At 38.3% G+C, this 15,024-nt stretch overlaps 1 protein-coding gene across 18 annotated transcripts in view; it reads left to right on the top strand.

The window, feature by feature from the left end:
- APBB2 (amyloid beta precursor protein binding family B member 2) overlaps nt 1-15,024 on the top strand; it is a 170,867-nt gene that overhangs the window by 106,800 nt on the left and 49,043 nt on the right. For 13 of the 18 annotated variants that reach the window (XM_040064026.2, XM_058420586.1, XM_058420587.1 and 10 more), the window contains 3 exons: nt 2,759-2,821; nt 3,261-3,346; nt 3,460-3,520. In XM_040064026.2, coding sequence (XP_039919960.1) covers nt 2,759-2,821; nt 3,261-3,346; nt 3,460-3,520 — 210 coding nt within the window. Of the gene's footprint in view, nt 1-2,758; nt 2,822-3,260; nt 3,347-3,459; nt 3,521-4,584; nt 4,819-15,024 lie in introns of those variants that run through there. The other 5 variants (XM_058420591.1, XM_058420596.1, XM_058420595.1 and 2 more) reach the window with 2 other exon arrangements.

Below are 15,024 nucleotides of genomic sequence, written 5' to 3'. Positions count from 1 at the left end.
GTGTTTCTTGAAACCACAGATGCCAAGCTTTGTTAAAAGGAAGTGGAGGAAGAATCCTTACAGAACCCCAGTGCAGAGCAGTAAGAGAGAAATAAGTCATAGTGTGTGTTTAAGAGATTGGGGTAATGAAATAATTTGACAGTGTCAGCTGTCATGAATTTTTGGGTTTTATTCTCTCTGCAATTGGTACATGCCAGCACTGTATCATCTCCGAGTCACTGGCAGGGGATAGTTGTTTCAATTCCTGTTCACTGCACTGCTGCATACCCGAGTGCTCCTCCCTGGGAAAGGGTAATACAGGTGTCTGTGAAAAGGTCAGTCTGACACTTCACAGAAAACTGGGGCTCCCAAATGCCTTTATCCCAGCACTACCACTGGCAGCATCACTTCCAAGTGGAACTTCCACCTCCAAGCTGGACCCATGTGTGAGCTGTGTGCTGCTGGTTCCCTCATTGCTGCTGGAAGCCTGGGCTTCAAGATAATGTGTTTGGAGAGAGCTGGTTGTGCTCATTCTCCCATGCTGGATTTGTATTGCTTCATTCTGAAAAGGTTGGGAGATAGATAGGTTTTAGACAGATGAAAGAGTATAATCTAGGATTGAGGACTGGCATGAGTAGCATTTCAAATCTGAACCAATTGGCTTCCATGAGTTCATAAAAATACTGTATCTAAGTCACATTTGTCTGTAAAGCATCACGTGCCAGTCTTGAAAGGAGTTTATTGGAGTTCTTTCAGGTTTTGAGTTTGTCAAAGAAATATTTAGAATCACGGTTTCCCCCCCCCGCCCCCTAGAGTAAGACCTTTTTACCCTTTGTCTTGTTTCCTCCTTTTATTTTCCTTCATTTTATTTTATTGTCCCTGTCTCTTAAATAATGTAATATAAAGAAGCTTTCCTTCATTTGGTAGAATGTGGCTCACAGCTGAGGGCAATCATCAAAGAACAGATCAAGTCAGCCATTTTTTTGTTGTAGCTTACTCTGAATATTTAGCATAAAGAAAAACAGATATTACTGTTGAACAGATAATTTAAAAAAAAAAAGGTAGGGAGGAATGGTGCTGTCATGCATAGAAATGGCAAAATGTTTTAAAAAGGAAAATAATGTGAAGATGTCTTATTTTTACACAAAGTGCAAGGCAAATTTTTTCACAAGAGAATCAGTAAATTTCAATCCAAAGCAATTATGGGCTAAGCATTATGCAAAAATCCTGCTGATTAAACAAAAATGCTAATAAATGCTAAATATGAGTAACCTGTAACATTCCTTCCCTTCCTCCCCCTCAAAAGCATGAAAATGTATTTTGGTTTTGCTCAGCTGTTTAAATTTGACTTAGTTTTAGATCCCTCCTTTCTCTCATGTGTTGTCAAATTACTTCCTTTTTGAATCCTTGTCTTTTGTAACAGTCTATTCCAAATTTTAGAAATTTTGCTGCCTCTTTCCCATTTCCTGTGCAGAGAAAAGGCTGTAGTGTTTAAGTTTCAGTAGGAGCTTCTTTGAGATCATAGCAGAATTTGGTGATGGTAGTTGTGTCATTTTATAGCCTAACTCATCCCAGGTCCTGAGCACCTCTAGAAGTTCTTCTGTAGGTAACATAACCACTAGCAGCTAATAATTAAAGGGAAGAGGCTTGTGAGGAAAAAGTGACAACTCAATTAGTTTAAAGGCATGTTAGGAAAGGGTTACTCCTGGGAGTTGTTTCTCACAAAGTAATTCCTCCAGTGGGGATATACTGGGAATGCTTTTGGGGTGAAAAGTCCACCCTGCAGATTAATGCATTGGGCCGTGTTAGTGGGTACCGCTTCACCTTGGGGCTGAGCTGGACAGCCCAGCAGAGCTCATCTTAAAAGGGGAATTAATTTCAGGATTTTTTGATTTGGTGATGCTATAAAGAGGTGGTTCTGAGCCTCCCAGCAATCAAATCTCCTGGCTTTTATTGAGGACTGTAGGAATTCTCTCCTGGTGAGACAGAGAGAGGCACTCCAGCATCAGCTGTTCCTCTCAAGCTTTACAGAAAAGCCTGAACCCCAGGTTGCTTAGTGCTAAACACACTGCTGCTTGCTAGATTGTACCACTGAACACCTCTGAAAAAATTTGAGAAACTTGAATGGAAAATGAGAGAGTGGGTGCTTTGATTGGTTTGGGGTTATTTTTTTAAAAAGCTGATAGACTTCAAAACTACTTTTTCAGCAAGAAATCTCTGCACTCCTCACTAATCCTCCTTCCCTTCCTTGCCCTTTCCTTGTGCTTTCTCTCTAGAAATATTTGATTTTTACCTTGTATGTATTTTATCCTTGTATATATTTTTTGTGTTTCAGTATTTCTAATTCCAGTACTGTTAGGGTCTTTTAACAAGTGCTAATCAAATGGAATGCCTAATGTTTCCCCTGATTGCTGTTGATTGAAGGCTGTAGCAGCTGTGGCCAACATTCATATTCAGATTCATTTTGCTTGCTTTTAAGATCACAGTTAAAGAGTAATTTCATTGTCTGTTCCTAATTTATATTAACTTTCCTTGTTTCAATCATTTGTTTTGGTAAGTAACTGTTAGAGGCATGTCTTCTCTCCCCTTTCCTCCAAATGCCATGGTATAGTGGCATAAGTAGTTGAAGTTTGAGGTGATCTGTTCCCTAACCCATCCTGTAAATATCAATGCTAACAACAGTGTCTTGTGTTTTTTTTTTCTTTTTCTTTTTTCTTTTTTTTTTTTTTTTTTTTTTTAATAAATGTGCTTCTTCCTGTGTGAATAATTATGTGTCTAGAAACAGCCATGGAGTGATTTTGCTGTACTGAATGGGGGAAAGATTAATAGTGACATTTGGAAGGCAAGTATATTGTCAGATTTTAGAACCTTTACTATTATTACCCTTGTTTTTTGCATGGCAGTGGCTGTTTTCCCCTTTTATTTTCCCATGAATGTCATTCATAACCTAGGCCAAAGTTAATGGGAGTACTTCTAGGGATGTCTAGCTCACAAACATGCTGCCTTTTCTAATCTTTCCACTTGGAATGGATTCAATCTAAACTAGCAGGGCAACTGCCACGATATAACAAGTAAGATGCCTGCACTGAATGAAATGCAGCTTGAGAAATATATATATCTATATATATATGCATGCCTCTTTTTAACTTCAGCCAGAAATACTATTGCTTCTTTGCAGGGAGGATTTAATTTCCCTTTGAGATAAGAAATAACATGATGGTGTACTGAGTACTATTATAGTAGTGTTAGAACTATACTAATAGCACTGCCTCTGTCTCTAGGACCTGCATGCAGCCACTGTGAACCCAGATCCAAGTCTGAAAGAATTTGAAGGAGCAACGTTACGCTATGCCTCCTTGAAGCTCAGGTACAATGACTTCAGAAGACTCAGTGAAATGACCAACTCTATTCTGTGTTGTGCTGTAATTTTCATATGATTTTAAGACTGATTTTGTCTCTTTATTTTTTTCTATGTAACAGAAATGGTCCACAATCTGATGATGACGATTCTTGTAGCATCAACAGTGATCCAGAAGCCAAGGTTTGTATGAAGATCCACAATGATATAGCAGTTAAAAATCTAGCACTTGTAAGCGTAAACTTGCAAGATGCAGAATGTCTCCTAAGTTTGGAAATTCAGTGTACCCTTCCTCTTGGCACAACGTAGATTGACCGTGCAAGACTAATTCCATCAAAGGAATTTGCAGATCTAAAGCATCATTCCATTGGGTCAGGAAAGTGTGACTTATTTTAAAATTACATAAGCCAGTAAATTGGATTTTAGAGCTCAAGATTCTACTGTCCAGATGTAATAATGTCCTCTTGCACAACTAAGTGAGTATCTGTGTGAGAGAGAGCTCTGTTTTTTATCCTCTCTGGATAGCTTCCAGGGCATCCAGTGACAGAATTTGCTCTTTTTTTTCAAGTTTGTCCCTTTTTAAAGTACTCTTCCTCTTTTATATGTCTGCTTCAACTTACACCTACTAACAAGGAAGTACTTTTTAGAGCAAGAAACTGCGTGTTTTGGAAGAGAGAATGCAACCTACTTTGAGGATGCAATTCACAGAGAAAAATTTGACCCTTATATGATGAAGCACATAATTAAATCAAAGCTTCTGCTATTATAATCTAAGGATTTTGAGGAGAACAGAGCAGCAGAAAGTTTTGAATACTTGCCTTTCTATCTCCAGATTTGTCTTGTTGATAATTTTGCCTTGTTACTCTTAAAGGTGTATATGAATATCTAGAATTGAAAATCCAAGTAATTTAAATAAGTATTTTGGCTGTGCCATACAGCTGCAGCAACTGACAGGATCAGAAGCTATCTATTTGCAGGAACAAATATGTATGTAACAGAGTTGATAATTTTAATCGCATTAATGATATATTTTAAGAGAGAAAACAGACTGATCAGGGCACGAAATTTTCTTTGTTATCTTGATTATTTGGCTTGTGATGTTTAAATGAGATGTAAATAGTTGTACTTTGCTTGGCCCGCTGGTAGTTTAAAAGCAAGGGTTTCAGCTGTGCTCATTACAATGACAAGCACTAAATCCTGAGCACAATAAAAGGAGCTGAGGAGGGAGCAAGGAGCATTAGGTTTCAGTCCTGAGAATGATAGTGATGTTCCTTTCAGGATGAGCCTTACGGTATTTGATTTGCAGCAGCAGAGGCTGAGGGCAAAGCTGTCCACTGCATCTGCCTCTGCCCCAAGGACAGGGCAAGCGTGGCCATGTGTCACAGGAATGGGAAGTGGGCCAGAAACAGCAGGGAAATCTTCACCTGTGGAAAATGCTCAGGCATCTTTGTTTCTCACGTGGATGGGAAGGGGATGATGAGGTAGGTGGATTCCTTGCTAGTCCATTTTACCCCAAATATTGAGAGCCTGAAAGAAGTCTGATAGGATGTGAAATTGATGACTTGGAAAAATCAGTTATTTTTAGCCCTTTAAGCTCTCCCCTGCCATATTATGCGCCTTAACTATCTTTGATTGAAGCTTGCTTTTGTGTGGCAGCGAGCACAGATAAATATTTTTTCTTCATTTCATCACAAGGAAGGTTTTTTTAACTCATTAAACTATCTATTGGAAGAATTTGAAATTGAACTTCGTTAGAGGTCTGTTAGAGATCTTAAACATTGGCCAGTACATTTGTGAAAAAAACCTGCTTTTTTATGGCTCGTTTGATGCTGAATTTCACAAAGGGAACTGTGCCACCTCGTGGAAGACTGTAGTGGTTGTCTTCCCCCGGAGTGTCAACTTCTGCAAAGATTGAAGCGCTGCAAAAATGCCTGTTTTGGGAAAAGCATGGACTATAATTCACGTAATTGTTGTAAGAAAAGTGACTTCTGCAGCACCACGTTCAAGCATTCCTAATTGTCAGTAAAGAACAAATGTTTCTCTATGTATCATGTGCTTAAGATGCAGTTCATTGTTTCGTATCTGTAGTGTCTCAGTCAGGTTGTTTGCAGAAGGTCATAAAGGAGAAGTGGAAAGAGGAGAATTATTGCATCCAGCTTCTTGATTCCAGTAATTTTTTTTGGTAGAAATTTCTTGAAGAGCTGGCTCATTGTGCTTGATGAGGATCCTAATTGTGTATGTGAAACATGCACAGCTAGAAATGAGTTTTGAATTGGTGCTTCCCAGGAGACAGATCGTAACCTTCCTGGTTAATTTACAGAGCAACGTGTGCCTTCCTAATTGAGTTTCAAGGAAGGCAAAAGATGCTTTTACCAATCCCAGACTGTAAATCCTTCTGGGTTGTCTTTTTTTTCATTGTTATAAAATATGATTTCTCTATGTAAAAACATAGGAAGGTGCTAATTTTTTTTTCTTATATCTGTATATAGAAACAGATCCCCTTGGAAATCCTGTCACTGTACCTAGGAATGGATGAAAAATGGGAAGCCTGTGTGACTGATTTTCTCTAAAACCTTTTCCAGATTGGCCTGTTTGGCCTGACATTTGGACATGCCTTTGTTCTCTCCTTTTCTCTTCAAGCACAGATTTTCAAACTCCCTATCCACATTAGTCTGCTCAGAAAAGCTTTGCTTTTTGAGCCTCACCATTGTAGAGCAGTTTTAGCTGTGTACCATTGTCTAAGAATGGGAAGAATGTATTTAAACCTGTGGAAGTCCTAGGCATTTACTCCAAAAGACTGTTTTCTACTTTAGAAATCCATAAATGCTCTGGATCTCAAAGGAAGAGAATGAGACTATTTCTAAGAGAGAGAGCATCAGCAGATGTTGATAACAGGTATTTAAATTTAGTGATTCACCTGTAGGTGAATGGAAACACACTTGGAGACTTGAAAAGTGAGTTGGTAATGAATTCTTATGGATTACCTGGGCTTTAGGGTTTAATCAGATGGCTTTTGGTAAGCTGATTTGGGTCTGTTGTGAAAGTGGCCTGTAAATCAAAATAATTTATCTAAGCACTATCAAAATAATTTTATTAAATACTATGTGTTCTCCAAAGATTTAATATCCACATCTTGGCTGCTTTTCTTACTATGGAAGCTGGTATATGTGTTTTGGAGGCATTGTATGTATATTTGCTTCTTTCTGGTCTTTTCTGGAGGCAAATACAGGACTGCCTAGACACGAGATCATGTGTAAATAATTAGGGTGTATCCTTGGGGATGGACATCAGTCTGATTTCTGATCCAAGACTTAACCTGAGAGGAGCTTTTGCCATGTCCAGCAATCCCAAGAAAGAATTCTTTTCATACAGAGTAGCTTCTAAAGTTCTTGGTGCAAGCAGGGAGTATTCAGCATTTTCCATCAGTTACATCTCAAGCTGCATTGCAGTCTTGTCATGATCTCACAAAATGCTGCAGAAAGCCTCCATTCAATTAATTTCAATTAATTAAATTTGATGAGTTTATTCCATCTTAAGTCTCTTTACAAAAGCAGATTAAGTCTAAATGAGAAATAGGGTATCTTCAACAGTTTTTTGTCTAAAGTGGTATTTTCGCTTGGTTTTGGATTAGGAATTTATTTCTTTCAAAAAAATCTTTTATTTTCACTTCTTAGGAAATAGAAGAGATCTTGTACCCATTCCTTTACTCATAAAAGGGAACCACAATATATAAACCCATGTATTAATTTCAAGTTTATTCTAAAGTGGTTTTTGTGGGTTTTTTTCCCGCCTTGACTAGTTTTACTGACAAACTGATTCAACTGTAATTCACCATTCCACCTTTGCAGCTCCTGGCTAGCAGTGGTGAGTGATGGGGGTGGCTGTTTCTAAACTGGTTTGTTACTTCTGAATTTGCCTGTTTCCTATTAGCAGCATTAAGGCATCCTCCCATCTATAGAGATGCTGCAGGTGCTTGAAAATGTTCTGCTTCAAAAGCCATTTTAGAAATAGCCAACTAAAGCACCAAAATACATATCCTCAATGATTTATTTTTTTAAATAGTCTTTTTCATGTAGTGCATTAGACCTTTCAGAGAATGTGTCTGCTGCATTTACCTCTGTGCATGATAGTTACTACTATTGACATCTATTGTTTCATTAGGTAAAACCTGCTAATACTGTGATGTAGATCATAATACAGATTTCCATGTAGAGGATTTTTGTTTCCACCTTGTTCCTAAATGGAGTCTTGTTTAATCAGATATGAAGATGAGTTCAGGGCAGAGGAAGATGTAGCATTTCCCAAGTCTCATGGATTTACTTTATCAGGGCATACAGAGTTACAGTGTGGGGTTTTGTTATATTACATGTAAAATATAAATATCTGGGATAATGTAGCTTAATTTATCAAACCATTCAAAATTATAATGAGATCCTTCAAAATACTGCATGTCTTTCACTCCTAGGAATCCCATATATCTCTGGAATCTAATTAGCTGTGAACCTAACATGCACTATCAGGACATGAGTGCCTAAACAGCAGGAGGCATGTAGAGGAGAGATTTTACTTGTAGTCTTTCTTAGGAGAACACATCACAAAGCTTTTCCTCGTGTGAAAAGAGAATGGGAGCTGCTAGAATATTTAGGTTAGGTTCCAGGTTTGTAATGCAAGAATTAGGTCTTGAGTTTAGGGGCATTATCAGGATTTGTTTTTTAAGATACACTGTACAAAAGGTTTGCACTGGGCTGTGAGATTCCTGCAGGACTGGGAAAAGAGAAGATAAATCATAAGAACACCGTTGTTTCAAATCAAAACAAAGTATCTTCATGGCCAGTAAAGTCCCAGTATTGACAGTGGCTGTGTCTGCCACATGGGAGCCGTGTGGGTCATGCTTTGCCCTTGGAACAATTACTGCCTTTGCCATGAGTGGCCAGGTTGTGTGGGCAGTTTAGGTGCATGCCAGTGACCATGTCCTTGTGGGGAGGCACCTTCCCTGGTTGCCAGTCAGGTGAGGTGACACTGGAGGCATCCTTGCCTCTGGAATTGCAACTGTGAGACACCCAATGTGCTGCTGTGGCCTCTCAGGCATGGGATATTGGCTACGTCTGAGAAAATATGAATATATCTATTTTTAAATGTATTGTTTTAAATGATGTTGTTTCTTCCGTGGTGGCAGTTTCTGTTGCTTCACTAGGTCAAAGTGCCAGTGTCATCTTCAGTACTTTTCTCATGGAGATGCACAGTCCAGTTTTTCTTGGCTGGAGTCTGTGTGCAGCATCTTGTTGTGTACAACATATAACAAACTGTGGTGATTCAGTAGAACACAGAAGACCCCAGGCTGCTGATCTAAGCAATATTTTTTTTTTTTTTAAGAATCTTCACTTTCTAATATTTTAGTGTAGCTTATTTTAGTAGTTTTTAATCACAGTTTGTTCACTGTTTTGTGGTGCAACACAGTAAGCTTTTCCTGGGCCAGCAGTACTTTGTGTGTGATTGTTGAAGGAACCCTCAGGAATGGACAGAAACTGGGAGAAGCAGCAGCTCATCATACTCATGTGCCACAAGCAATGGACCAATGGATTCTGTCAGCAAGCAGCTCGCAGTTCAGCACAGCCTGGGCTGGTATTGCTGGCAGACCTCGCTGGCAGCTCAGCAGCATCTCTGCTCGTACAGTGCAGAGGTAATGACAGCTTGCAACCCTTCATACTCCCCACTTGAGACCAACTATTTCACCTCTAAAACAATCTAGCCTCTGTCAGCTTCAGCTATAGAATGGCCTGTTGATTGTGAATTGCCTCTCGAATGTCTGTTCATCCTATTGCTAGAAAATGAACTGACAGATATTTTTGTATTTCTCTTCAATTATTTACATTACCTTGCCAGTTTAGGGCAGCTCAGGGAAATAGCTTGTTCTAGTTTGAAATGTTACGGTGTTACCATTCCATGGCATAGAGTTTTATTGGAAAAAAAGTGCTGTATGTATTTATGTGTATATAAAAATATGTATATTTATTTATGCTATATATTGCACATATACGTTTTGAAACCAGCATGATACAAACTTGGTGAGTTATTTATCCGTTGTGGACTAGCTGAAAGGTACATTTATGGAGGAAGTTCATTTAAAAATCAATTAAAGTGGAACATTGATGTGAATGACAGAGAGCAATATTTAGATAGCTCTAGCCAGCATATATATTTATTTTTAGTTCCATTTCTAAATTTCACTTTAAAAAATGAGAAGTTTCCCTTTTCAAAATTTTCTGCATTTACCTTCAAGAGAGAAGGGATAATATTTATCTCTTAAGAGATGTAAAAGCATGAGGTGTGCCATCCATCATAGTGCCATGTTGCACAGTTATGCATTACTCCATATGTTTGGAGATGATGACTCCATGGTGCTTCAAGGTGACAGTAAATGGGTCCTCAAATGTGGGAGGTCCAGCAGGGCACATGATTTCTGGACTCTGAATTCATGCTTATTTGAGTCTTCTTTGTAAAGTGGGAATTGATCAATAGTGGTTTAACTTCATTGACTTTGGATCCTATTGTAAACATAATTTCTGCAGAAATCAAATTATTGTAATAATGTTGCTTCAAAAGAGACATGAATTTCTGATTTTATTGAAGCTGGAAAGGTTTTCTCCATTGATTTATAAGGTCAAGAGTTCACTTAAAGGTTGGAAGCTCTTCAGGGGTTTTTGTTTCTTTGTGCATTTTGATGGGATTTTTAAAATTTGGATGAAACAGAAAAATTTGAAATTACGCACCACAGTAGCAAATAAAGTACTGCTGGTGGCATTAAAAGCACTTACATCTGTCAGCCTGAAGAAGAGCCCACATTGGGAAAACACAGTGTTTAAGGTTAAAGTTAACAAGTGCAGAGCATTAGTTTTGAAGAAATAAATGCACACGTTCTTTATGCTTTGTAAACTCCTGCAGGGCTTGTCTCTACTGACAAAGCATATGTGTGTTTGTTGGGGTCATGGCTGTGTGTCGCAGAATAGTGAAATCTGTTTGAGTTACCCTCGCAGCTCAGTTACTCCCCAATTTGAACATCCTTTATTAGTTTCTAGTGAAAAATATGACTGCCTTTTCTTAAATGAGGAAGCACAGGGTTTATTTCACTGTATCAAATTGAAGCCCAAACCAGCCTTAGCTCAAAGCAAAGTGCATAAACCCATCCCTTTAGGATCTGAAGTCAAGCTATCCGTGAAGCATCTAAAGTGAAAACCTGTTCATGCTGAGAAGACTGGGGAAAAGAATAAGGTGATTTTAATTTCTTCTTCAGAAGGGGGTGTTAGTAGAGAGTAGTAGCGTCCATTTTAGTTTTTGCTCAGACGACTGGTTTTTAAAAAGTCTTGAACCAGCATAATGTTCCTGCGACATCTTCTTGCCTTGATAGAGCAGATTTGACCTCTGGCTGTAAGCCAGGAGGAACCACTGAGACAGAAGTATTAAGCTCAAAACAAGAGAGGGACTTTTGTCATCCTACACACTAAAGTCTGCAGGTCTGGAAAAATGAGACTGTAGTGGCTTGGAGAATGAGTAAGGGACTGCGAGAGCAGAACATTTGATACTGACCTTCTCTAAAGAAGTAATTTATTATAAAGGTTTTTTTATAGTACTTGTAAAGTCCCCATATTTAATTCTAGGGGAGTTTAGTTGATAATCATCTGCCTGAAAGAGCATTTATTAGTGATTCCTGAATTCTGTTGTGACCTGAATATTTCTGTGCTTATTTTTGTATTTCATGTGCATTTTCAGTAATTCAAGTAATACAAGATGTACTGCAACAGGAAGCTGGAAATGTTTAAAAGTCTTATTAGTATGTTTTTGATTAAGCATTTTGATTTTTTTTGTAGCTAAGAACTTTTATGTGACATCTGTGAGTATTTCTTTGAGAAAGCAGATGCACTGCAGTATCTTCATGTAAATTAAATGAAAGTGCTCGTTCATTAATTGCATAAGTTCTTTTTATTCTCTTGTTACTTTATCTTTGATCTTCTCCAGTGTTTTCATCTGAAATCAATGTAATCTTTCTTGCTATGTAGCAGGCAAATATACTGAAACATACTTCTTCCTCAGAATAGAAACATAATATGTTAGGATACTTGATCTTCCAAAGCATAAAATAATATGATAGGTCTTTTAATTTTCAAACTATCAAAGAAAATGCAAGTGAAATTTCGAAGGTTATGTTGGCTGCATAATAAATGGTTAATTACGTGACCTACATGCTGTGTCTCAGGCACAAACCTGCTCAGTGGTCTGTGATAAAAGGCCTTATTAAAAACTGTAGGGATTTACGTATGTCTGCAGGCAGATTTAACCTTTAAAAAGGAAAAATATAAAGGGAAACAAAGGGAAACTGCTCAAAACCAAGTCCTGTGGGCTTGGAAGTAGAGAAGAGATAAGTAGCACAGATTTAAAGCATCAAGGCAAACATACTCTTAATACAGATGTGTTCATAGTGGCTGCTAACAGCTGTGTTATACGAAGAGCAATCTGGCTGTGGTCTTGTAATGTACATTAGTTTGTTGTTCTCTGTCATGACAGGTAGAAGAATTATAAAAGAAAGGCCTCATAAAAGCAGGCCTGCTCTATTAAATTAATAGCTAGCCTACATATCTTCTAAATGTAGTTAAGCAATTTGCAAGTGAAAACAATCATGGTATGAAAACTCATTAGCATTACAACCTATTCTTGGGTTGAAAAATAAATGCACCTGCAATAACAAGGGATTTCTCCCATGAGAATCGGTAAAGAAAATATGTAAGCAATACAAAAATAGAGATATTTCATAGACAAGACCTTTTACTAACCAATAGAATAATTGGAAAGAAAGGTATTAACCGATTAAAGTTGCAGGCAAGATCTGTAAAAACTGTATAAAATGGGTTGTGAAAATAAAGATTTGGCTTTTCCCTGCATGAAGATAATGGAGTCTCAGCCGACTTACTACAATTCTCAAACTGATGTTCTAATTCATTTTCACCCGACAGTGGGGTCTTGTCTATCCACGCCTTTATGATCCATCAAGTTTCCAATACTACTCTGCCATCAGTCATGTGCACTTGATCTCTTGTCCTCTTTTTAGTAGGGGATTGTATTTGCTTTGTTTTTCTCAATTATTTTGTTTTTATTTTCTTTAATGCTACATGCCTAGCGCTGCATGAGGCAACAGCTAGAGTGTGCATTTGCTTATGGTTAGAACTCTGTCACAGTTCTGCGTCCCTGCCAAAGCTCCTTCCAGAGTTCCCCTTGGAAAAGCTGCTGCAGAGCAGAACCCTGTCCTGTGGTGAAGGGTTTGCAATGCCAAAGAGCAGAAGTGTGATCTGTGGTTTGCTCATTTCTTCAGTCCTAAAGTTCCCCAGCTTTAGGCAATGTTTTGGATCACAACTGCGCTGCAAGAGAGGTTTACAGCTCTATACAGACTTCAGATGACAATATTTGAGTTTGGTTCTTAGGTTACAGATCATTAACCCTGAAACATTAATTGGATTTGCAACTATTTAAACATAGGTTCCCCTGAACTGTAAAATCAAGCAGCAGTACCTGTGTTTTCATTTTTGTTCACCTGTCTTTCATGGGCTAGTGTGTGATAAGGTGGATTTTTTTTTTTCCTCTGTGTAATTTCTTTGCTCAATGTCCTGTGTAGCCAGACAGGAAAGATGAAGTCTTTAGACAAGATAAAAGTGCAAGATTATTGACTTCCCATGGTTTGAGACATTTTTTCATTCGCTTCTCTTAGCTATGCAATGTTTGTGGTAGTATCTTTGATCTTCCCAATCCCAAATAGCAACGTTTGCACAGTATACAATTCCTAAGTATCTTTCATCCTGCTGTATTTATCAACTTCTTTTGTTTTTCTTCAAGCCTGTTTTTCTTTGCCAGCTCTTGAAAAGAGTCTGGGGGCAAGCAGACAGCGCCTGACCAGGCACAGAAAACCTTCTCTAAGAGAGAAAACAAATTAGATAGACTACCATAAAACAAAAGTTGGCATTGGGATTACTTTGAGATTATGACAGGCCAATTATTATTAGTTGCCACTACTTATCTCTAAGCTTCGAGTAGAGATGCATAACAAACTGGCATTGCCAGGGATGATGGTTTTACTGAGCTCATAGACTCTTAATGAAGAAAAGCTACACTCTGGTTTTTAGCTTGGCTTGATTTGCCTCTAGGTGTAAGCTCCAGAAGACAATAGAGTGCATTATCAAAACTCTTGGGGGTCAAAGGAAATGCTTTGTCTCTTGGCTTGTCAGTATCATTGGTGGGAGGCAGGGAATCATGATGCTGTGTTAATGTCTTAGACCTAACTCAGCCAGCCATGGTCTAAAAATTAGGTCATGTCTGACTGGAGACACTAGATGTTTTGTCTCTGCTGGTTTTGTGCTGTTTTGTTTTAAAGAGAAGAGAACCTCTAAGTCAAATAAGGAAAGAGGAAAAAAGCAACCAACTATAAAACATGAAGTATATTTCTTACAATCCAGCTGCTGGCAATATGCAGAGAAGACAGACATGTAGGCATGCATGCTCACACTTCACCTCTCTCCCACTCCAGTGTGTTTATACACACCTGTGGAGTTCTGTTACGTTCTGTTCTGCTGAGTGGACCCTGGTACATATCACGTTACTGAGTCCTCCTATTTTCTACTTCTGAAAATCTATGTGACTCTATGTCTACTGAGCCACATCAGCACATGTATTCACTTAACCACAAAATACAAAGTTTTTGGGGTTTAGGTGTACTTTGAGCAAAAGAAAGTTACTTATATATATATGCTGAGGTGCATTCATTGCCTTGTGAGTAGAACTTTGAGTCTTTTTAGGGTTTATTGAGAGGTTTTTGTTTGCAGTGAGTTTTTGGGAAATTGGTTTGTTTTCTGAAGCTGTTTTGAAGCATTTCGTTTTGATTATGGTAAGGGCTTCTTGTGAAATACACAAAAACTTGTCAGGTGCCAGAAACCAAGGGCTTTCTCATGTCTACCTCACTTGGAAGCGTGAAGAGTGAACAGAAGCAGGGAAGGAAGCCAGCTCCTTCCCATGGAGGGCGATATGTGGGGCAGACAAGAGTGTTGCATTCAGCTCACTGTACTGTTTTGACAGTGGGCTGCATAAATACAGTGGATGCTGCCACCAGAGAATTTCAAACATAGAATAAAGAAAGGCCAGGAAAAAAATAGCAAAACAGTTCACCATCTTTACTAATAAGAGATTTAGCTGCCATCAGGTTGAACAGATAGTCTTTCCTCATTTTATGGCCTTCCTAAGACACACTCTGTTCCTAGCAAGGGGTGCAGAGGTTGGATGGGCCTCTGAGCAATCTGCTCGGGTGAAAAGTGTCCCTGCCCACAGCAGGGATTGAAACTACACGATCTTTAAAGTCCCTTCCATCCCAAAGCATTCTGTGATTCCGTATCTATCCTTGTGTTCAGAAAGCGGTTAACAAATTTAAGATGTGGTTGAGATGTGAAGAGCAACAAGGAAACAATAGGCTTATTATATATATAGTTCTTCACCTCTCTTATGATATGGAAAATGTTTCTTTCTGCTAGTATTCTGCTATTCAATTTAATATTTATATACTTGTAAAAAACCCCTTTCTTCTGGTACAGTAAAAATTAGTATTTTTAAAGCTTGCAAAGATAAATATTTAATACTCCAGTGGGTATAGCAGCACT

The sequence above is a fragment of the Hirundo rustica genome, chromosome 5, assembly GCF_015227805.2.
Source record: "Hirundo rustica isolate bHirRus1 chromosome 5, bHirRus1.pri.v3, whole genome shotgun sequence".
In the NCBI taxonomy this organism is placed as follows: domain Eukaryota; kingdom Metazoa; phylum Chordata; class Aves; order Passeriformes; family Hirundinidae; genus Hirundo; species Hirundo rustica.
Note: the sequence above shows the minus strand (reverse complement) of the source record. Positions and strands in the feature narration are given on the sequence as shown.